At 44.5% G+C, this 23,347-nt stretch overlaps 1 protein-coding gene across 4 annotated transcripts in view; it reads right to left on the bottom strand.

The window, feature by feature from the left end:
• DNAH10 (dynein axonemal heavy chain 10) overlaps positions 1–23,347 on the bottom strand; it is a 149,108-nt gene that overhangs the window by 45,959 nt on the left and 79,802 nt on the right. For all 4 annotated transcript variants that reach the window (XM_059893951.1, XM_059893950.1, XM_059893949.1 and 1 more), the window contains 13 exons: positions 22,934–23,125; positions 21,191–21,309; positions 19,469–19,627; positions 16,407–16,542; positions 13,926–14,048; positions 12,359–12,493; positions 11,823–12,039; positions 9,269–9,388; positions 8,060–8,205; positions 5,662–5,814; positions 2,932–3,192; positions 1,293–1,465; positions 138–231 (listed from right to left, as the gene is read on the bottom strand). In XM_059893951.1, coding sequence (XP_059749934.1) covers positions 138–231; positions 1,293–1,465; positions 2,932–3,192; positions 5,662–5,814; positions 8,060–8,205; positions 9,269–9,388; positions 11,823–12,039; positions 12,359–12,493; positions 13,926–14,048; positions 16,407–16,542; positions 19,469–19,627; positions 21,191–21,309; positions 22,934–23,125 — 2,028 coding nt within the window. The remainder of the gene's footprint in view (positions 1–137; positions 232–1,292; positions 1,466–2,931; positions 3,193–5,661; positions 5,815–8,059; positions 8,206–9,268; positions 9,389–11,822; positions 12,040–12,358; positions 12,494–13,925; positions 14,049–16,406; positions 16,543–19,468; positions 19,628–21,190; positions 21,310–22,933; positions 23,126–23,347) is intronic.

Below are 23,347 nucleotides of genomic sequence, written 5' to 3' on the forward strand. Positions count from 1 at the left end.
GTCCCATACAAAAAATACATTGAAAAAAAACACATTGGGTTTTTTTTTTGTTTTGTACTTTTTCTTTTCATCCAGAGAAGAATTTTGTGGTTAGAGGTTTTATTTTGCATTTGCTGGTACATATTCAATGTACTGACCAGTTGCTTGTCTGTTTCATTGATTAACCGGTCGTGGAAGACTCTCAGACACTCGTTCCTCCAGACTCTCACCATCTGGGTCACCGTCTGGAACCTACAGGATGGAAGGGGCAAAACCAGCCACAAAGTTATCTAGAGAAGAGCAGGCTGAATGCTACTATTTTCAGATGGGTACACAGGGTGCAGAAAAGGACAACACTCCCATAGGCTTTTTTCCCCCCTGGTTTCACATTAATTGAAATTTAATGCAAGCTAACAATTTAAGTGTAAAGACCATAAGGTTGTCATTCATAACTTATCCTACTGCAGGGAAGAAAAAGAACATTGTCTATAAGTGACGTAAATGACCTGAGAACCTGACAGGACTCCTACTTGCTGGAATTTATGAATTTAAAATCAGCAGCAGAGCCACTGGCAGCTCCTTTTTCTAAGAAACCAACTCCATCTGACCCCAGTTCTGGGTCTTTTTCTGGTTTCTGGCAAAGAGCTCTCACTCCACCCTAAATACCTAGAGCTGCTCTCTCCGGAACTGCCATTCTGAAACCTTCAAGGGCACCCAAGAGGCAGTGTGGGTACAGGGAAAGTTCCTAATTCGTTTTTCAGTATTTTGTGGATTCATAACACGAATCCACGAAATTGGAGCATCCCTGCAAATCTACATAGATGAAAGTTTACATTAATGTAAATACACAAATACGTCTAGCTTTCGAGTCAACTTCTAGACCCAGACTAAAATCCCTTCTGTCCTCCGTGCTTAACTTCTCCCAAAGACACATATATTGATAATAGAACCAGTTGGCAACTGGCAACAATTCAGTTGTATGAAGGAAAGGCTCCACGCGGGCAAATTTCACCTTTAGAACTGAGAACAAATGGTTGTCACAGCAGTCCTACCGCGGGGTTGCACACACCTGTGCACACGGCCACACATCTGCCTCTCTTGGCTCCACCTGCCTTCAACTCAAGGGCTCAAGAGGCATCAGGTCTTAAGCAAGCATTTGACTCTGTTCTTCGTTTGACGTAAACGAAAAGACACTGGGTAATTAATTGATACACGGATTCACACCACATTCCTTGATAGCTCCTCTGTCTTAAAAGAATAAGAAAACCCATCGTACTGATGGGACACATTTTAGTGAGAGAAAACAAACTCACCGTTCTGGGTTAGTGAGGACAAGACCGTTAAAAATCCGCGAGAGATCTCGAAGGTTAAAGATGTAGTGGAACTTGGATGGGGTGGGCAGTAGATCCTGAACAATGTTTTTGTAAAGTGCCAACGTGCAGGATGTCAGCTTGTCACTTACAGCCACAATGCTCTCATGAAACACCTACAGAATGAAAAGACACCCCCCCCCCAACAAGTTTCTATCAGTGAATGAATGGATAAGCAAAATGTGGTCCATCCATACCATGGAATATGATTGGGCCATAAAAAAGAATGAAGCACTGACACCTGCTACACTGATGGATGAACCTTGAAAACATGAAAGAAACCAAACACAGAAGACCACATATTGTATGATTCCATTAATGGGAAATTTCCAGAATAGGAAAATCCATAGAGACAGAACGCAGATCAGTGGTTGCCAGGGGCTGAAGGATAGGATGGAATAACTGCTTGTGGGGTGATAAAAATATTCTGGAACTAGACAGTGGTGATAGTTGTACAACATTGTGAATGTACTAAATGCCACTGAACTGTATACTTTAAAATAGTTTTAATAGCTAATCTTATGTTGCATGAATTTTACCATAATTTTTTGAGAGGAGGTAAGAAAACAATTAAAGAACCAGATAAACTAATCATCTGATCTGCTTTTGTTTCCCTAGATTTTCACATTAACTGACAAGTCAACGTGATATGAAACCAAAGCCCCAAACCAGCCTTCAGTTTGAGGTTGATTTGACTAGCACAGACCTCACTGTTTTGGAAGCGAATGGCTTAACGCAGGGCATGAACACGCCGGGTGACCACTGATCCCACACCTTTACATTTCCCGACTGGCCCTTCAAGACTTTAAGTGTGCAAGCCTGCTTTAGAAGGCAAATGCCGGGATCAGAAGGCCGTTATTTAAATGAACGGGTTCCATTCATGGGGGTCACGTAAATCACAACGATAACAGGAATAACTAGTATCTAGTGAGTATCGGACATGTGCTGGGCACTGTGCCACACACTTTACATGCATTTTCTCCTTTCATTCTCCCAAAACCTAAGTGAGGTGGGTACCAGAATTATCTCCCTGTTCCAGAGGAGGATGGGAAATACGAGCTCTCAAGGGACTTGCCCAAGGAGCAGAATGGGGACGGACTCCAGAGCCCAAGTCCTCTAGTTGGTTCACTGCTGTCACTCAAGGTGGCCTATGTAACTCAGGGCCACATCACAACTTCCATGGGCGCCAGGCACTTATGCCTTCATGGGTCCCTTCCTCCATAAAAATACATTATTTATATATATCTTATTATATATATTATATTCTTTATATTATTATATATATTACATGTTATTTATAGAAATAAAACTATATTTATACATTATTTTATTTAACTATAATTAAATATATTATCTTACATACATATTATGACTGCCGTGGTATAAAGATGAATATAATCCAGGCTGAATTATATTGATTCCTTTCTTCTGGTTTTGAAAGAAATGAAAACATGTTCACAGTCTCCTAGAAGCACCGTGGGCTGCAGGCATTGTGTTTGCTGTGCCAGATGCACACATTGCTACCACGTTTCTACCCAACACATGGCCCTCCGGTTTAGACTTCTAATTAAAATCAAATTACCGAGGTATGGCCTTTGAGGATGGAGGAATAAATTAAGTGCAAAGACTCCTCTGAAGGAAACGGAATGTTGAAGACACTGAATAGCGAAATAAATCTCGGGTCAACTTCGTTGCGGCCTCCCCCCGCTTTCCCCATCGCAGCAATAAAGCCAAAGTCTCGGATGCTTTTACAGTTCAGCTCCTTCCCCCGGTCGTACAGGTAGCCTTTTTCCAACAGCAGTTTCAGCAGGGCAATCGGCTGCTGTGTGCCATATTCGTCCACCTTGATTTTTTTTTTACAGAAAAGGAAGAACAGTGGTATCATAAAGCGGAACTCAGCAACGCCTTTGCTGACCATCTAAACTAAATCTCATCTCTCCTCTCACTCTCTCGGAGCACTCTGGTTTGAGTTTCATTGGGCTTCTCAAAGTTTGCAGTTCTATATATTCATTTGTAATTTTTTAAAAAATCTGTGTCCCTGTCTAGACTGTAAGCTCCCTGAGGGCAGGAACTATATACGTTTTGCTCGTCACTTCACAGCACCAGTCCCATAGGAGGTGCTCAATAAATATATCAGTTGGATGGCTGGCTGGAAAAACAAGTGTGTGGGTGGCTGTCTGGATGCAAAGATAGATAGATGCATAGATGGATGGGTGCATGCATGGATGCACAGATGCGTGGATGGATGAATGTGTGGATGGATGGATGGATAGATGTGTGGATGGATGGATGGATGGATGGATGGATGGATGGATGGATGGATGGATAGATGTGTGGATGGATGGATGGATGGATGGATGGATGGATGGATGGATGGATAGATGTGTGGATGGATGGATGGATGGATGGATGGATGGATGGATGGATAGATGTGCGGATGGATGGATGGATGGATAGATGTGTGGATGGATGGATGGATGGATGGATGGATGGATGGATGGATAGATGTGTGGATGGATGGATGGATGGATGGATGGATGGATGGATGGATAGATGTGTGGATGGATGGATGGATGGATGGATGGATGGATGGATGGATGGATGGATAGATGTGTGGATGGATGGATGGATGGATGGATGGATGGATGGATGGATGGATGTGTGGATGGATGGATGGATGGATAGATGTGTGGATGGATGGATGGATGGATGGATGGATGGATGGATGGATAGATGTGTGGATGGATGGATGGATGGATGGATGGATGGATGGATGGATGGATGTGTGGATGGATGGATGGATGGATAGATGTGTGGATGGATGGATGGATGGATGGATGGATGGATGGATAGATGTGTGGATGGATGGATGGATGGATGGATGGATGGATGGATGGATGGATAGATGTGTGGATGGATGGATGGATGGATGGATGGATGGATGGATGGATGGATGTGTGGATGGATGGATGGATGGATAGATGTGTGGATGGATGGATGGATGTGTGGATGGATGGATGGATGGATGGATGGATGGATAGATGTGTGGATGGATGGATGGATGGATGGATGGATGGATGGATGGATAGATGTGCGGATGGATGCATGGATGGATGGATGGATGGATGGATGGATGGATGTGTGGATGGATGGATGGATGGATAGATGTGTGGATGGATGGATGGATGGATGGATGGATGGATGGATGGATGGATGGATAGATGTGTGGATGGATGGATGGATGGATGGATGGATGGATGGATGGATGGATGTGTGGATGGATGGATGTGTGGATGGATGGATGGATGGATAGATGTGTGGATGGATGGATGGATGGATGGATGGATGTGTGGATGGATGGATGGATGGATAGATGTGTGGATGGATGGATGGATGGATGGATGGATGTGTGGATGGATGGATGGATGGATAGATGTGTGGATGGATGGATGGATGGATGGATGGATAGATGTGTGGATGGATGGATGGATGGATGGATGGATGGGTGGATGGATGTGTGGATGGATGGATGGATGGATAGATGTGTGGATGGATGGATGGATGGATGGATGGATGGATGGATGGATAGATGTGCGGATGGATGCATGGATGGATGGATGGATGGATGGATGGATGGATGTGTGGATGGATGGATGGATGGATGGATGTGCAGATGGATGGATGGATGGATGGATGGATGGATGGATGGATGTGCGGATGGATGGATGGATGGATGGATGTGTGGATGGATGTGTGGATGGATGCATGGATGGATCCTGGCTTTGCAAACAGTCCATCTGGAAGACAGATTTTTCAGCGAAAAAATGGTTCTGCAGAAAAGATATAAATCTAAATCCCAGTGCTAAGAAAACTTTGCACCTCTCAGGCTCTGGCCCCAGAAACACACCCATTGTGCAGGCGAAAGTTCCCTTTCCTTGGTAAATCCAGAGGAATCCTGAGGAAGTGCCTGCCCTCATGCTTCCCATGTAAATGGGGCTGAGAGCAGCATTCCTACCTGAAGTACAGCTCATTTGGAAATCTCTCACTCAAACATATGCTGCATGTAGTTCAGAGGCTGCCTTGCTACCTACTTCCTTCCTTTGAGAAACTACGGAATACAATCTAAGGAAAGGGTCTCTCTGGTTAAGAAGACACTTCCTGTCACATTGTCCCTTCAGCTGGCTCCTCGTAACCTGGGCCCTGCAGACATTGTGCAGAATAAAGACAGGCGTTCTCACACTCACCCACTCCGCGCACACACACGGCCACAAACACAGCACACTGCCCCGCCCCCGCCATTAACCCCGCCAACCTTTGGCATGTTCATGTCATCCATGAACACCAGGAGGCGTTTCCCCATGGGTGGGCCGTACGTGTCTTTGGTTCGTTTTTCCACGTTGGCTTCTAAATTTCTTTGGATATCCATGGACGTGGTGCGGGAGGAGAAACTGACCATTAACACAATCTGAAACAGAAAGAGATTATTCCAAAAGGTGGTCTTTTTTTTCACGGTGCCTGCAGGGAATGTTTGATCGTAAGCTAGCATCTATTCTGCAAATTCGTTGGTATCTGAACTAACTTTTTTATAACCCAACGTGAGTCTGAACTTCATTCTATTTTTTAACGCTGAAGCAAGAATTCCTCTTTCCTTTTGGCAGGTGGTATGAAGCAATAACTGGTTGCCAGGTGTGACAATGCGGACTGGCTGGTGGGCTTGGCTCCGCACAGTTCTAACCAGGTGACCTCAGAGCCGTCACTTAACCTTTCAGAGCCTCGTTTTTCTCATCTGAAAGATGATTTTAACGACATCTTCTTGGACTACTTCATAGAGTGACTTTATTGTGTAAGATGAAATACACCAAGCTGTTTTCCAAATTGCAAAGCAATATTCAAACATAAGTTACTATCATGCCTGCTACATCTTAATAAATAAGTCAAAGACAGCATGAACAATCACTGGTTAGTCCTTGGAAGTAACCACGGAGAGAAAGGTGAGGGAGGTCCCCCGATCCCTGTGCGGGGCGCACATCCTCACACACTCGTACTTGGGGCTTCTCCCCTGCCCCTTCTTAGAGCGATGGGTGAGAGTTCACTGATCAGTGGCTCCGACACTTAATTATGCATCAGAACCACCTGCAGGGCAGCCTGATGGGGCCCCATCCTCAGAGTTTCCGATTCAGTAGGTCCCAGGGGTTTAAGCAAGTTTTCAGGTGATGCTTATGCTGCGGGTCCAGGGACCGCACTTTCAGAACCGCTGCCTTAGATAACACCCTTCTACAAGGTGTCCACAAGTGCAGGTGCACCTGAGCTGAACATCTGAAGGTGAGTGCGCTTCTCTTTGTCATGAACGTATCCAGATTTGTCTTGTTGGGCCGATAAGCACCGGCTGCTGAGTCCCGGTGGGGAGGGTCACGGTGGGGGTGGGGGGGCTTCTGAACGCGGGTTCCCTTTGCTCCATTAACTGGTAGGTCCTTCTGGCTGTAAACATCCTTCGTGTGCCCTCCACAATGGCATCCTCAGAGCTAAATAAACCATGCTTGCACGTGCTGGTATGTGAGTGACCTTGACCATCCATTCGTGGGCAGTGCATCCCAGCCCCGCCCACATCCCTTACGTGCCCATCGCAAAGCCGGGCTGACCACTCCCCGGCCCAGAGGGCCACGTGGCTTCCCGGAGCCTCTTTGCTACTGCAGGCACCAGCCTAAGGGAGAGTCAGAGGAAAGCCGTGGGGAACTGCCTCCCCTCTGAGGTTCCAGAAGGCCAGAACAGGAATTGGGAGCTTAAATGACGGGCAACATTAACAAGGAACTGAGTCAGTGTGCGGACTGGGGACAAATATATGACAGCTGGAGATCCTGAAAATCACAGGTAGCTTCTTGGAGGAGATAAGAGTCTTTACATGGTTATTAAACATAAAGTAGAACTTGTTTAAAGCCAAGAGAGTTGCAATGGTGAGCAGGTGGGCCATGCAGGAGCACTGTGAGTACACGGAAAGGAGAAATGCCACGCTCCTTCATAACATCTCGGTGCACCCGGCACATTCTGCACGATCAGGTTTCATGTACTCATTTTCGCGTTTGTCTCCCCTCCTAACAAGATCGGGCCTTAACAGCCTTGTTCACTGCTGTTTGCCCTGGGGCACCCAGACCCTCCCACATTTGACACGTGGCTGGAGGAAGGAGGGGAGAAACCACAAAATGGTGATGAGGAATGTGAGTGCCAGCCTCCAGACGACTCCCAAGCACCCTCACCTCCAGGCACCCACACCGTGTAGCCCCCTCCCACGCTGTATCAGGGTGGGCCACGGTGGTTTCTGTGTGACCCACAGAATGTGGCAGAAGCGATGGTGTGTGGTTTCCTGGGTCATAGGAAGCATTGCAGCATCTGCTTTGCTATGCTGTACATTCATTCTGGGGGGAGCCAGCTACCATGTCAAGAGGACACCAGCAGCCCTTGGAGAGGCCCACGTGGTGGGGAACTGAGGCCGACCATTTCGGAAGAGGGTCCTCCAGCCACTGTCAAGCCTTCAGATGACCACAGCCCTGGTCAACCTTGCAATCTCATGAGAGAGCCTGGGCTAGAACCACCCAGCTAACCCACTCCCAGATTCCTGACCTGCAGAAACTGACATAGTGTTTGTTGTATGAGCTGTTTTGTGTTGGGGTAATTTGTTACATGGTAATAGATAACAGATACAAATAATGACTTACATTAGTCTCTTCGTTCAGGTTTTTAAGAAAGTTCTGGGTAGTGGCTGTCTTGGAGGTGCCAGATTCACCAACCAAAAGAACAGGTTGCCTAATCTTAACCATTTGTTCCAGCGTCCAGGTAGTACGGGTTGTATCCACCGTATGAACTAAAGAATATATAAAGAACAGGAGCATCACAGAAATGCCAACAAGGTGTGCATTGGGCAACCTGGAGTTTCACAGGATCCCATAAATCCCATAAAAAGCATCAGCAAAAACCCAAGAGGTGACCTTGAAAATGTATATAAGGGTGAAATCATCTTAGGAGAACCTCAGCACCCCAACCATTATTTTTAATAGCTTTATGGAGGTATTACCCACATACCATAAAATTCACTCCAATTTTAAGTGTATAATTTGATGAGTTTCATGCATTTCTACAGCTGTGTCATCATCACCATATCCAGGTGTAGAACACCCAAACTGTTTTAATATCCAATTCTGATTTATACTCAGGATATTAAAAACTCAGCTTCTCCGCTGCATATGTCACTCACTTATCACTTATCAGGATTTGGTTTCCTGACCCACAACTTCCTCTGAAGAGAGCATAAAGCCTCAAACTCAGGTCTGGCTTACTCCTGCATTGGCAATTTTTAATCCTGATTGGTTCCTGAGAAAATATGTACACCTCACTCTAAAAGAACTCTATACAAACCAAAATCAGATATTCGTTTTGTGAAATGCTTCAGCCTCTATGTTATCCAAATAGCCAGAGGTGTGCACGTAAAATACGACTCAATACACAACGCCCACGGTACGCGACTTCTCAAGGCAGCATCTCTTACAAAACACTGCCTTGTTCATTCCTCTTTCACTCCTTCCTTCGTCCCTCCCCACACCCAGCCAGCTCTGTGGGGCAGAAGGGAGCCTGTGCAAAGCGACGGGAAGCAGACCAGCACCCTACCTCTTGCCCCGACCTGTCAGGATCCGCCTGCCCAGGGAAAGAGTTGAGAGGCACAGACATCTGAAGATGCCCACAGCCAGCAGCACATAAAAGGAATCCAAAGTGCCGCCCTCTTGGAAAAGCCCATGGCTCACGTTCCTCAGTTTCTCCCAACCAGCACTCCGGGTGGGACTCAGAGTACCACAGGGACCTCAGGATCTTTTTCCCTTCCTCACAGAATGAGAACCATACACGCTTAAACCGAGGGTTTGGTTCTCACTTACCCAGGATGTCAATAAATTTCCTCTCACGGGAATGAACATACTCTGGAACTAATTTATTCCATGGTATCCATTTCTTCTGTGTGGGATCAAAATGAAAGTCAAACAAGGTTGGAAGGTGACCTGTAACAAACAGTGGTCTGTTTCACTTCGATCGTGGACATGGAAATACAGAATCAGCTTTGGCACATGCTTGAAATGAACTAATGCTATTTGCTCCCTGGACAGAAACTTAATTGAATAGATAGATAAGGATGGATGGATAGACGGATGGATGGATGGATGGATGGATGGATGGGTAGATAGAGATATGGGTAGATAGAGATAGATAAAAATGGATGGATGGATAAAGATAGATAGATAGATAGATTTAAATATAACTGGGCTAGGGAACCCAGGAAAAGGCTCAGAAGGGAGGGGATTGGAAGTCAGAGCTGTGGACGTGGTGAAAAGTCTCATGAAGAGTGAAAAGAGGGCCTAGGACCAAATCCTGATGTGAGGGAGGGGCAGAGGAAGGGGACTCAACAAAGGAGACTTTGAAGGCATGGCCAGGATGGAGCAGGATGGAGGAAGAATGTTTCAAGAAGGCAGAAAGTGGTACCATGTCCGATGCTGGGACAAGGTCGGGGAAGCAAAGACCAGAAGGGGTCACCAGATCCGGCAACGAGAAGGCAGTGCATGTGCAGTTTGCGAGGAGCAGTTTGGGTAGAGATGTCTAAGAGCCGGTGGGATGGGATTGGTAGAGAGGGACAGATGGAAAATACAGGAGAAAGAGGAGAAAACCAGTGAAGCCAGGAGCCTGATGAGGAGGGTGGGGGTAGACCTCAAAGCACAGGGTGGGTCCAGGTGGGAGCTGGTCTCCTCTCCCCTGAGAAAGGAGACAGGAGAAGATGGGGGCTGGAAAAATTCCTATCTGACGGTGTCCATTTTTCCTGTTGAAGGAAGAAGGAAGGTCACCTGAAGAGAGAGGGGAGAGGGCCATGTGGAGATTTGGAGAAAAAGGGAGAGGAACTGCCCCTGTGGGGACAGGAGAGGGAGTTCAAGTTCAAGACTGAATTTATGGAGGTGCCAGGCTTTGTGGTTGTGTGATTGTCTCAGTATCCCTCAGCCCCTGGAGAGGCAGAGAAAGCAGGCTTGGGTTTTCTCAGAGAGATTCGACAGAAGGGCAATTAGGCAAGAGGGGTTGAAGCGATAGGGCGGCAGAAAAGGATTCAGAAGGTTCAGAAGGTGGTAGCAAGAATGGCGGGGGGCGGGGGACAGTCCCCACGAGGCCAACTGGGATCACGTGTGGCAGGAATCACAGAAGCCGACTGTGAAGCAGGGAGTGGGAGGTATGCATTTATGAAGCAGACAGAACAGTGCCAGGTGTTATGAGCTAGGATGAGGTCAAGGGACACGGATCCTGGAGCTGAGTGCAGAAGGCATCTGGAATGGGGTTGTCTACACGGCCATTCAAGTCCCCAAGATGACAGCAAACTGGGGAGAAAGACCAGACCGGGACCAGCATCGTCTCTGATGGCAGCAGCACGTAGCCGGCGTGGTAGGCGTAGCTGGGAAGCACCCCCCGCAGCCTGCCGCCAAAGGAGATTCAGGGCCCCAAGAAAGTACGAGCAAACTACTCCCCAAAAGACCATAGACTTTTTTTATTGGGGTATAGTTGTTTTCCAATGTTGTGTTAGTTTCTACTGTACAGCGAAGTGAAGTAGAGTTCCCTGTGCTACACAGCAGGTTCTCATTAGTTACCTATTTTATACATATTAATGTATATATGTCAGTCCCAATCTCCCAATTCATCCCATCCCCCCCTTTCCTCCCTTGGTGTCTGAACAAAGACCAAAGACTTTTACAACATCTTTTATTTGCTCAATGACTCTCCACTAGAAAGACCTACGATCATTTTACTTCGAGCTTTAAAAAGAACAGCCCAGGTAATGATTATAGAATACAACTGAGGTCTCCCTGCCAAGCCATATTCAAATGTCATTAAGAGACAGACAAAGAAGGATCCTAGTGTTAGCTATAGTTCTTGGAGAATGCCACATTTTCATCATATATGGTTCTTTGAGGATGCACATTTTTCATGCAAACAGTTAAACCTTAATATAATGATCTCCTATGAATGATCCGCAAATCCACACATGATTGTCTACTGTGCAAATACTCAGGAATAGAGCAGATGAATTAAGCTGTGGAACTTTAGAGAGAGAGAGAAAAAAAGAGAGAAGCCCAAAGGAGAAGAAATTCAAAGGCAAGCACAATGTGAAAATTTTAAAGAGCTTAAACAGAGTGAAGGAAGCAAGCGCCTAAGCTAGGGGGGAAAAGGTTAGACTCAGCAAAAAAGGCCATCCAAGGGAGCTGGGCTCTGCTATAGCAGTTCACGCATTTGAACGTCTCCTGAGGGTACCACTGGGTGCTCTGACCGTTGCACATTTCTCTACAGAAGCAAACAATCTGGAAAACCCATACGGGCATACATATGGAAAAGCAAGGTCACATCCTCTTAAAAACCTAACCAAAAACATTCTGAGTAGGAAAACAAGCTACCTTTGGTTCCTACCTGGCAGTTCCCCAGGGTTGGCCCAAACCCCTTCCGTATCAGCAGTAGGCAAAGAAGCGATGCGTTTAATACATTCATCAAATTTAGCTCTTCCATCCTCGAGCAGGGAAGCGCCCAGAGAGCAGTACAGAGCCTCTAAGAAGTAGCACTCCAGAAGATCGGGGTCCTCGATTTCTCCCTCTAGTAACGAATCCAGCATCTTGGTTAACTGGGTTACCTGGTTCACAGGAAAACACCTGGGTCAGTCCATATATTCCACACACCCCCACCAGGGTCAGTTCTGGTCATAAATCCCGGGATCCCAGATCCCAAAGCGGTGGGAACTGTATGACCCGCCATATTGGTTTCAAGAGATGGAGCCCAGTATCTTGTCTTGCACAGGGCCACAAAAGGAAGTATTGTGTCTTCCTTGTCAGTAGCTGGCAATGTTAGAACTTACCCATCTGGCATCTTTGCTCCCCTTGAAAGCCCACTTGGGGGGGGGGGTCCATCTTTAGGGAAGAATTTCTTTTTTGCCAACAAAGATCCTTACTTACCATATTTAGGTTTGTCTGTGGAACTATTGTCTTCAGCTTCTCTCCTTGTCTTCCATCCACTATTCCTTCCACTATCACATCAATGAGATAGGGTACATATTTCTCAAACAGACTCTGTAAATCACCTTGATCCACCTATAAAAGAGCAGAATTTCAAAGCATTTTCAAGGGTTCCTTTATTTAAATGGAAGTTCGTGGGAAGCTTTACTTGTAAAAAGAGGGGGTGAGAGGGAACCTCCCTGGTGGTCCAGTGGCTAAGACTCCACGCTCCCAATGCAGGGGGCCCGGGTTCGATCCCTGGTCAGGGAACTAGATCCCACATGCCACAACTAAGAGTTCGCATGCCTAAACTAAAGATCCCGCATGCCACAACTAAGACCCGCCTGGCGCAGCCAAATAAATAAATAAATGTTTTTTAAAAAAAGAGGGGGTGAGAAATATTTTCTGATGAATGAGAAATTTGGCAGGTGAGTAAACTCTGATAACTCATATATTTGTAGAGAAATTTGTCCTTTATAATGCTCTTCCATTTCATCATGAAGCCTTTGCTTTCACTGACCTGGGAGGGAGGTGCCATAAAAGGTCCCATTTGATAGAAAAAGCACTGATTATCTTAGAGTTCAAATGATATGGCCACAGTCATTGAGCAAAGAGTGCAAAGCAGTGGAAGGTCCTTCTCCCTACCAAGGCACTGATGACCACCAGGGATTGCATGGGTGGTCATCCCCCATTTGACAGTGTGCCTCAAATGGTCCCATCATGTTTCCCTTGGTCTTCTTTGGGGTAATTATGTCCTGGTTTCCAATTCACCATCAGCCTAGTGGTCCTTCTAGAGATGCATCCTGTGTGGTCATGGTGTCCCAGGTGTGGTCAAGCCACAACGTTCACATGACGGTCACATCTATCTCTGCAGCTTTCAGTGAAGCCTACCATTAAGACAATACACATTTTTGAGCAGCCATGTGATACGTCACAGGGTTTGAGGTCAACTGAAACCATCAGATCTCAATTCCATGACAAACTAGGTCCTTCACACACTGTATTCATCCAACTGAGCAAAGCAGGAGGAGCTGGGCACCTAATAGAGACAAGTCTCCCAACTCCTGGGCTTGGCTGGATAAGGGGTTGCCAACTACAACGCATAAGCCAAATCTGGCCTGCCACCTCTTTTTGTAAATAAAGTTTTATTGGTACATTGCTATGCCCATTCATGTACTGTGGCTGCTTTCATACCACAGTGGCGGGGTTGAGTAGTTGCAAAAGAAACCATATGGCCCACAAAGCCTAAACTATTTACTCTCTACTCTTTCACAGAAAAAATTTGTCGCCCCCTGGTCTAGACTATCAAAATCACTACCTATCCCACCTGCTGCGAATTATCTGGAAATCTAATAAGGGTGTCTTCCATGTTTTTATCCAACTTATTGATAACATTAAGTGCTCAAGATCCTGGGCAGGTCAAGGTCAAGGTCATGGCCTTCAACAACAAACATCCCTCTGAGTTATGTTTATCCAACTAGCCACCAATACTAGTAATTGGTAAGTTCATTTTGGGAATAACTTTCACCTTGTTTTGTATTTGATTAACCCATTTTTTCCAGTATGGTTCATATTTCAAGTTTTTAGGATCCACATAAACCATTCCACATCGAGACACAGTCGCAGGGGAGGCATACTGTAAATCTCCAACCTGGAGAAATAAACAAAATCAGTGTTTTCTGCAGCTATAGACAACTGGAATACATGTTTTAAAGCCGTTGCTTGTACAGAGTTTTTACAAATGCATAAAACCCAAGTCATACCCCAGTTAACACAGCTTTTATGAGGTTTCTAATTGAACACTTAGGTTTATCATGGGAAGATTATGCTTCTCTGATGTAGCACTTTTTAAGTTTCTTTTACCATAAAATTAATATGAAAATTAACATGTTGTAGAATATCTGACCAAAATTAAAAAGTATAAAGAAGAAAATAAGTTATCCAAAATCCCACCACCAAGAAACAAACACTGTTTTGGAGTGTTTTCCTTTCAGTCTTTTTTCTTTACTTTTTATAACATAATTGAGATCAGGGAATATGAAACTTAATAAGTATGCATCTAACAGCAATATTAACACACCAGTCTCTCTTTATCTGAAAAAAAGACACAGTTCAGTCAGTCAATAAAATAATGATATGCACAAATACTCATACACTGACAAATTTTGCAGGCCAAGTTAGGAATGGCATTAGCATTAAGCTAGAGTGAAAGCAAGTCTCAGGACCACAGCTGTGAAACAGGTTCAGAGGATATGACAGAAAGTTTGAAAAATGAAGATAAGATAAAGGCAAATAGTGAGAGAGAGAGAGAGGAAAAAAAAAAAGGCAACTATAAACTCCAGCCAAAAAAAATGGCTCTAAAAGAATGTAAATGTATCACAGTCCCTGGATTTCTTGCTTTGCTAGCAAGTATATCACAGTATACTAGTTGGCTCTACAGTAAGTATTTCCTTATTCATAATGATGTAAATATGTTTACTGGTTTAACTGACTTAGCAGTATAGTATTCTATGGAGGGGAGGTGGGCTGATGGTATAAAAGATGAACCCTCACTTTCATAGCAGTCAGTCAACAGATAATGTGTAACCTTGATAAAGGAAGAAATAGCACGCAAAGTGGGTTCCTTTAGACACTAGTAGAGTAACCATCAGAAGAAACAACTCAAGTGTGAAATGTAGTTACCTCTGGGATACACTAAGGAGGGATGAGGGCAGCAGGTAGAGAACAGAGTTGTACTCATCATAAATTCTTCTGCATTGTTTGGGTTTTCTTCAATCATCTATATTTATAACTATTTTAATAAACATTTTAGTCTACAAATAACAAATGCAGGAGAGGGTGTGGAGAAAAGGGAACCCTCCTACACCGTTGGTGGGAATGTAAGTTGGTGCAGTCACTGTGAAGAACAGTATGGAGGTTCCTTAAAAAAACTAAAAATAGAGCTACCATATGATCCAGCAATCCCACTCCTGGGCATATATCTGGACAAAACTATAATTCAAAAAGACACATGTACCCCAGTGTTCATTGCAGCACTATTTACAATGGCCAAGACATGGAAACAACCTAAATTTCCATCGACAGATGTATGGATAAAGAAGATGTGGTACATATATACAATGGAATACTACTCAGCCATGAAAAAGAATGAAATAATGCCATTTGCAGCAACATGGATGGACCTAGAGATTATCATACTAAGTGAAGTAGGTCAGAAAGAGAAAGACAAATACCATATGATATCGCTTATATGTGGAATCTAAAATATGACACAAGTGAACTTATTTACGAAACAGAAACACACTCACAGACATAGAGAAGAGACTTGTGGTTGCCAAGGGGGAGGGGGATGGGGGAGGGATGGATTGGGAGTTTGGGATTAGCAGATGCAAACTATTATATATAGGATGGATAAACAACAAGGTCCCACTGTATAGCACAGGGAACTATATTCAGTATCCTGTGATAAACCATAATGGAAAAGAATATGAAAAAGAATGTATATAAATGTATAACTGAATCACTCTGCTGTACAGCAGAAATCAACACAACATTGTAAATCAACTGTACCTCAGTAAAATAAATTTTTTAAAACATAAACATTTTAGGGACTTCCCTGGTGGTACAGTGGTTAAGAATCCGCCTGCCAATGTAGGGGACATGGGTTCGATCCCTGGTCCAGGAAGATCTCACATGCAGCAGAGCAACTAAGCCCGTGCGCCACAACTACTGAGCCCGCATGCCACAACTACTGAAGCCCGCACACCTAGAGCCCCTGCTCCGCAACAAGAGAAGCCACCACAATGAGAAGCCCGCGCACCGCAACAAAGAGTAGCCCCCACTCACTGCAACTAGAGAAAGCCCACGTGCGGCAATGAAGACCCGAAGCAGCCAAAAATAAATTTAAAAAATTAAAAATGTAAATAAAAAATTAAAAGTTAAAAAATAAACATTTTAAATTTTAATTAAAAGAAAGACATATTTGAAATCATTTTTCATTACTACTTGCCTCGAAGAGCAGGGCACAGTGTGCTTGAAGCCGAATACGCTCACCATTGGCCAACGTCAGCAGCTTGTTGTCGTCCATCACAGAATTCATGTTCTCCACCCACAGAGCGTCCACATCACCATCAAATAAAATATACCTGCGGCAACCAGAGAAAAGTGAGCCCTGTAAGGCATCCAATTATGGAACTTGGTGTAACCTCCTTGTTCATGTTGAACGTCTTTTCCCAGGGTTTTCTTTTTTCTTCTTTAAAGATTTTTTTTTTTTTGATGTGGACCATTTTTAAAGTCTTTATTGAATTTGTTACAATATTGCTTCTGTCTTATGTTTTGGTTTTTTTGCCACGAGCCATGTGGGATCTTAGCTCTCCGGCCAGGGATCGAACCCGCGCCCCCTGCATTGGAAGGCGAAGTCTTAACCACTGGACCGCCAAGGAAGTCCCCCAGGGTTTTCTAACCAGGATCTGAGATAGAGCACCCTACTTGGTCCAGAGGTTTGACCCAATAAAATAATAATAATAATATAGATTAATTAACTAATTAATTAATTAATTATATATAAACTATTTGAGTTAGTCACCAACATTGAAGAATCAGGAAACCTGACCCAACAATCCGGATTCCCTGCTTCCCTGGCAAACAGGAAGGTCTGACAGTACAGACCTGCATTCCCGCATGGGAACAACGCGCTGCTGCTGGTAGTAGCTGCCCATGAAGACAAAGTGCCCCAGTCCACCTCATTCTTTTCTTAAATCTGAGCATCAGCTGCTATTTACCACTGGTTTGGACACCTAGTCCTCTTATGGTCAAGTTAGAAGGATTTCATATATCCATGTGTACTGGATTGAATGGTGGCCCCCATAAGATAGGTCTATCCAGAACCTGTGAGTGTGACCTTATTTGGAAAAAAGGTCTTTGCAGATATAATTCAGGTAAGGATCTTGAGATGAGATCATCCTGGATTATCCAACAAGTATCCTTACATCGGGGGAAGCCACATGAAGACGGAGGCAGAGATTGGAGGGATGTGGCCATAAGCCAAGCAATGCCTGGGGTCACTAAAGGTGTCAAAGGCAAGGGAGGACCTTCCTCTAGAGTCTCCAGAGGCAGTGCTACCTCATCTTTATTTCAGACTTCTGGCCTCCAGAAATGAGGAAGAATAAATTTCTGGGGTCTTTTTTTTTAGCCACCCAGTTAATGGTAATTTGTTACAGAGGCCCTGCAGAAGCTAATACACCATGTAACTTGGCCCATTTCACTCCCTGATGCTACCTGCTGGGCCCCTAGGAGCATCTGCATTTGCAAAGCCCTGGTTTACACACCATCCGTCCTGGCAGGAGATCTACTTTGGCTTCAGGGCCTCCGGTGTTCAAGCTACGCGACCCTTCAGTTCTGTGGCTGTAATGGGTTACGTCACAGCAAAGCCCATCCCCAAAGGAGACTGTGTTGGACAGGGGATTCTACTGTGTTGGAATGCTGATTTGATATTGCTTCCATTTAATTCACTGATATGAGTAGTTGGATTTTTCCAGCATTAACCTTTTGGTTTATTTTCTTCCAGTATTCTTTTTTAACTTTTTTATCTTAAATAATTTCAAACTTACAGAGTTGCAAGAATAGACTAGTGCAAAGAACCGCCATATGCCCTTCAACCAGATTCTCCAGTTGTTAATTTTGCCCCATGGATGCTCTTTTGCTCTCTCTCTGTTTTCCTGAATCATCTGAAAATAAGTTGCGGACATGACGCCCTGTATTCCTAAGTGCTTAAGCGTGTGTTTCCTAAGAACAAGCACCTTCTCTTATATAACCACAGTACAATTATCAAAATCAGGAAATTTAGCATCGATAGAATACTATTAGCTAATATACAATCCATGCTCAAATTTCACCAACTGTCCCAAAAGAAAGTCTCCATTTTACAGCATCGTAGGAAGACTAGATTCAGGCTACAATCAATAGATGCTAAAACCATCGGGTGAAGGTTTGATGAGGAATAGGGTATTTACATAGTCTTAGGGTATCTCCCCACACCTTGCATATAAATTGCAGAAGGAAAAATGGCAGATACCACCCTAACCTGATGATCAAAGTTAAAATCACCAATAAGGGGGCAAACCAGTATCACGTGCTTCCGATGAGACGCCGAGAAGGGCACCATGTCACTTCTGAGAGATTCCTGCAAGGACACGTAGCCTGCATCCAATTACGAGGAAGCAACAGACAAATCCAAACTGAGGGCATTCTGTGCAGCAGCTGGCCTAGAATCTTTCAGAACATCAAGGCCATGAAAGATAAAGAAAACCTAAGGAACTGCTTGAAATTAGAAGACGTCAAGGAGATAGGACAACCGAGCACAGTGTGAAATCCTGGATTGATCCAGAATCAGGGGAGGATTGCTAAAAAGAGTCTGTTCCAAAACTCATCAGTTGAGACGTTAGACTCGTTATTTAAGGGTTTTTTAATTAATGGGGTTGGACTAGAATATACAATCGGGATCATCCCTGGGTTTACTTGACAGGTGTCACGGGAACAACTAACACTGGAGAAGGCTTTTTACCGGATGTTCCAATAGAGCATTTCCCCTCCCGGCCTCACTAGACCCTCACCGCAGTGGGCAGTGACTGGCGCAGGGCAGGCAGCCTCAGCCACGCCTGCAGGTGAGAAAGTGCAGCTCTGAAGGGTGTTCCAGCACTTTCCATGATGCTTTGTTGCCTTTCCTTGACTTACCTTGCCGTATCGTCAGCCTGGTGTGGTGCCTCTGTTTGAGGGCTTGGACTCTGATGTCCCAAGTTCAAATCTCTGGCCTTAGGGCAAGCTCTTTCCTCCCCTTCCCTGGATCTCAGCTTCCTCCATGGTAAGCTGGGATCCATCGCAGTCAAGGAGCATGATTTAGACAACACATAAACAGCACTGAGGTGGTACCTGGCCCTTCGTGAGCAGAGCCTCCTGAGTCCGTTTGCTTCCAAGCATGAAACTGCAATACTATACATCATTTGTTTCTTTGTAAGCTTTGGCTAATTCACTATGAACCCACCCAGGCTCTCCCCTCCCTACAGAGATACTCACTTTCGCTCCTTCTTATCCGTCGGCTTGTTGATCTCCCTGAAGATGTTGGACAGCACCCCATCTGTCCAGTCTCGGGTGGTGGGGTCCAGGATGCCGTAGAGCTCTATGACACTCATAGCCTTGGGGTTCAGGACACACAGCTTTGTCACCAGCCCAAGCCTAAATCGAAGGAGAGGCTTCAGCCGTGGCTCGGGCAGACTAAACGCATTAGGAGAACAATCTAGGTCACCCATGCGGGGGATTAGATCCCCTGTGTTTTCGATCCAATCCAAAATTTAAAATGCAAACCATCCAAACTCTGCACTGGGCTTCCCACTCTCTGTTAACGACTTATACTAAACGCAAGGGAACCACCTTTCACCAGGAACGTGGCCCCAGCACAAGTGAGGTCTGAACTGATAACACGGCTTTGACTTCTGAGGGCAACAGACGCTAACCTTCATGTATATTTCATATTTGTGTATTTACATATTCATGCATATGGCACATTTATGTAACTATTTCACAACCAGTGTATAGGAGATTATAGTCACCAGGATAACGTAAAACCTTTGAACTCCTGATGTTCAATCCCTCATATTTACAGAACGACAACTGCTCTGCGTTGCTGGCTTTACAAATCATGTGGACAGGGTATTTCCCACTATAATGCCTGTAAATTCCCGCAGTGCCGTGGGATTAATTCATCTACAGAAAACTAAAGTTCACACAGAACATAGTTTATAATTAACAAAATAAACATAATAGTGGCATATCTATACTCACATCTGTACGTGACAGTTCTATAAATTGTCTAACAATGAATTAATTAAAGAATGAAATACAGGATGGCTATGGAATAACCCTCTCAAAATCAGTAAGCCATCACCCACTGATTTCCTCATGAGAAACACAGGAAGAAGGAAGAAGGAATGACAGTCACTTACTCGATTGGATTTTATAGCCTATCTAGAACTGGTAAAGTCACAAAGATTATAAGGCTTGATTTAGATTTTTGCTGGAACATCAGCATGCTTTGAAATCTTTCTGGAATGCAGCTATTGCTTAGGAGAAATGTGAGAAGTCAGAAAGCCCATATTCAGTATAAGGGCGTCGATTCACCACAGGTCTTTGTGATATTCTATATTAGGAGTGTGAAATCACTTCTTCCTTCGAGCAGTATAGCTCTTGCAGGGCTGGTGATGATAAGGCATTTGGGGAGGGGACACTCTTTTTGGCCACTCTGATACCATAACAGTGTCGCATAACGGCGGGGGGTCCTGACTGACTTTAAAGGAGCAATCTGAACGCCAAGAAAATACGACCTAAGTTAACTTTCAAAACATCCTTATAAGATAGTTTTTGAAATACTCATTTCACAAATAAACCTATTCACAGTCTGATGCACAAAAAGCTAACTGTTTTGCCTTCTAAAATATATCAACTAAATCAGCAATAAAACAAGTTAAGATGCTCTGGGTTTGGGACTTCCCTGGCCGTCCAGTGGTTAGGACTCCGCACTCCCACTGCAGGCGGCACAGGTTCAATCCCTGGTCAGGGAACTAAGATCCCGCAAGCCACGTGGCGAGGCCAAAGTTAAAAAAAAAAAAAAGATGCTCTGGGTTTAAAGGGGGGTGTCTGGGACAAATGTAACCTCCCAGGAAATCAGAGAGCAAAGTGGGACTAAATACCGCCACCGACCTCACCGTGAAACCAAGCCCTCCCCGAGGACGCCATACTCACCTGGACTGGGCCTGACACAGGGCGTTAATGACCACGGACTTGCCCCCTCCCGTGGGCCCCACCACCATCGTCGTGTGGCGGGTCATCATGGTCTCGAACATCTGAATCACCTTATCCACCTGTGGGACAAACATTGGCAGCTGGGTTAAAACATAGCTTTTTGTTAAAAACAGCTTTATTGAACTAGAATTTGCACACCGTACAACTCACTCATTTAAAGTGTTTCAACAATTCGGTGGTTTTCAGCATGTTTGAAAGGTTGTGAAACCATTACCACGTTCAATTTTAAAACATTTTCATCACCCCTGCCCCAAAAAAACCTCTGTGCTCATTCGTCATGTCTCCCAAGCCCGTTGCCCACAGCCTCCGGCACCCACTAATCTACTGTCTGTCTCCATAGATTTGCCCGTTCTTGACAAAAAAATGGAATGATATAAATGGAATCGTGCAGTATGTAGTTTTGGGTGTCTGGCTTCTTTCACTCAGCATCATGTTTTTAAGGTTCACCCATCAGTGTAGTCTGTGTCAGTACTTCCTTCCTTTTTATGGCCAAATAATATTCCATTGATGGATGGACCACATTTTGTCTATCTCTTCATCCATTGATGATATTTGCATTATTTCCACTTGTTGGCACTTATGAATAATGCTGCTACGAACGTTCGTGGACAAGTTTTCATGTGGATAAATACGTTCTCATTTCTCTTGGGTTTATACCTAGGGATAAAATTGCTGTTCGTCATATAGTAACTCTATGTTTCACTTCTTGAGGAACCACCAGACTGTTTTCCAAAGTGGCTACTACACCATTCTACATTCCCACGAAAAACACACCTTTTTAAACAACCACCTCTAGAGGAAACCACCAGGGCCAGGAAAGGTGCACAGAGATCTCTCATGTGTGGTCAGTACCCGCTGCCCCGGCCTGAGGCCTCTGGGTAGCCTGATGCCCCAAGGTGGCCCGTCCAGAGGCAGCCAGCCCAAACCTGCAGCTTTGGGCATTCACGCCCTGAGCAGAACACCTTGGCAATAATGTATGGCTTACAGACAACATATACAATCTCACAGGCTTCAGATGATCAAAATTTTACTTGTAATATCTAATTTAAAATTTTTTCAAGTGTGACTCTGGGGGAAAAAAAGGTGGGGTGGGGAGAGAAGATTAGATGGTTGGGCCCCAAAACAAAATACTTAATTTATCTGATCACATTATGCCAAAAACATTTTTGGAAGGTGATATATCCATACAGTGGAGCCTCAAAAAGGAAGCCTCAAAAAGGAAGGGAATTCTGACACATGCTACAACATGGATGAACCTTGAGGACACTATGCTGAGTGAAATCAGCCAGACACAAAAGGACAAACACTGTATGATTCCACTCATATGAGGTCCCCAGAGGAGTCAAATGCCTAGAGACGGAAAGTAGAATAGAGGTTACCAGGGGCTGAAGGAGGAGGATGGGGAGTTATTATTTAATGGGGACAGAGTTTCAGTTTTGCACGATGCAAAACTCTTTCACAACAACATGAATATATTTAACATGACTAAACTGTACTAAAAATGGATAAAATGGTAAATCTTATGTGTACTTTACCACAATAAAAAAAGAAAATGGGGGTGGGGAATGGTTAAGATGGTAAATGTTATGTGTATTTTACCACAATTATTTTTAAATGAAAAAGAAAAAAAATGGAAAGGACCCAGAAAAAGTCAGTGAACTCTCATCCTCAGCACCATTTTACCTGGGCAGGCAAGACAACGTAGCCATTTTCCCGGAGCACCTGTTCTACAGCATCATTGAAATCAGGGTAGCGAACCCGCGGGCAGTCTAGTCCAGGAAACAGATCGGAAATCAAACCAAGGAAGAGAGGGACGTCTTCAAACACGAACTTGGGCAGATTCATGTCTCGAAGGGCCCTCATAAGCACCACATCCTGGATGGAACGAAACACAGACATCTTCAAAGACATTTCTGAGAGCCCCCAGGGCTAGACTAGAAATCCTCTTATGAAGTAGACAATGAAATTTTATATGAAATATAAAACATAAAGCATTCCAAGTAGAGTTTCTGGAGAAACACACGAGTCTATTGCCCACAGAGTGGCATTGATCAGACTATGTTTTGGAGTAAGTCCCGTGTGAAAGAAACATGACCG

The sequence above is a fragment of the Balaenoptera ricei genome, chromosome 14, assembly GCF_028023285.1.
Source record: "Balaenoptera ricei isolate mBalRic1 chromosome 14, mBalRic1.hap2, whole genome shotgun sequence".
In the NCBI taxonomy this organism is placed as follows: domain Eukaryota; kingdom Metazoa; phylum Chordata; class Mammalia; order Artiodactyla; family Balaenopteridae; genus Balaenoptera; species Balaenoptera ricei.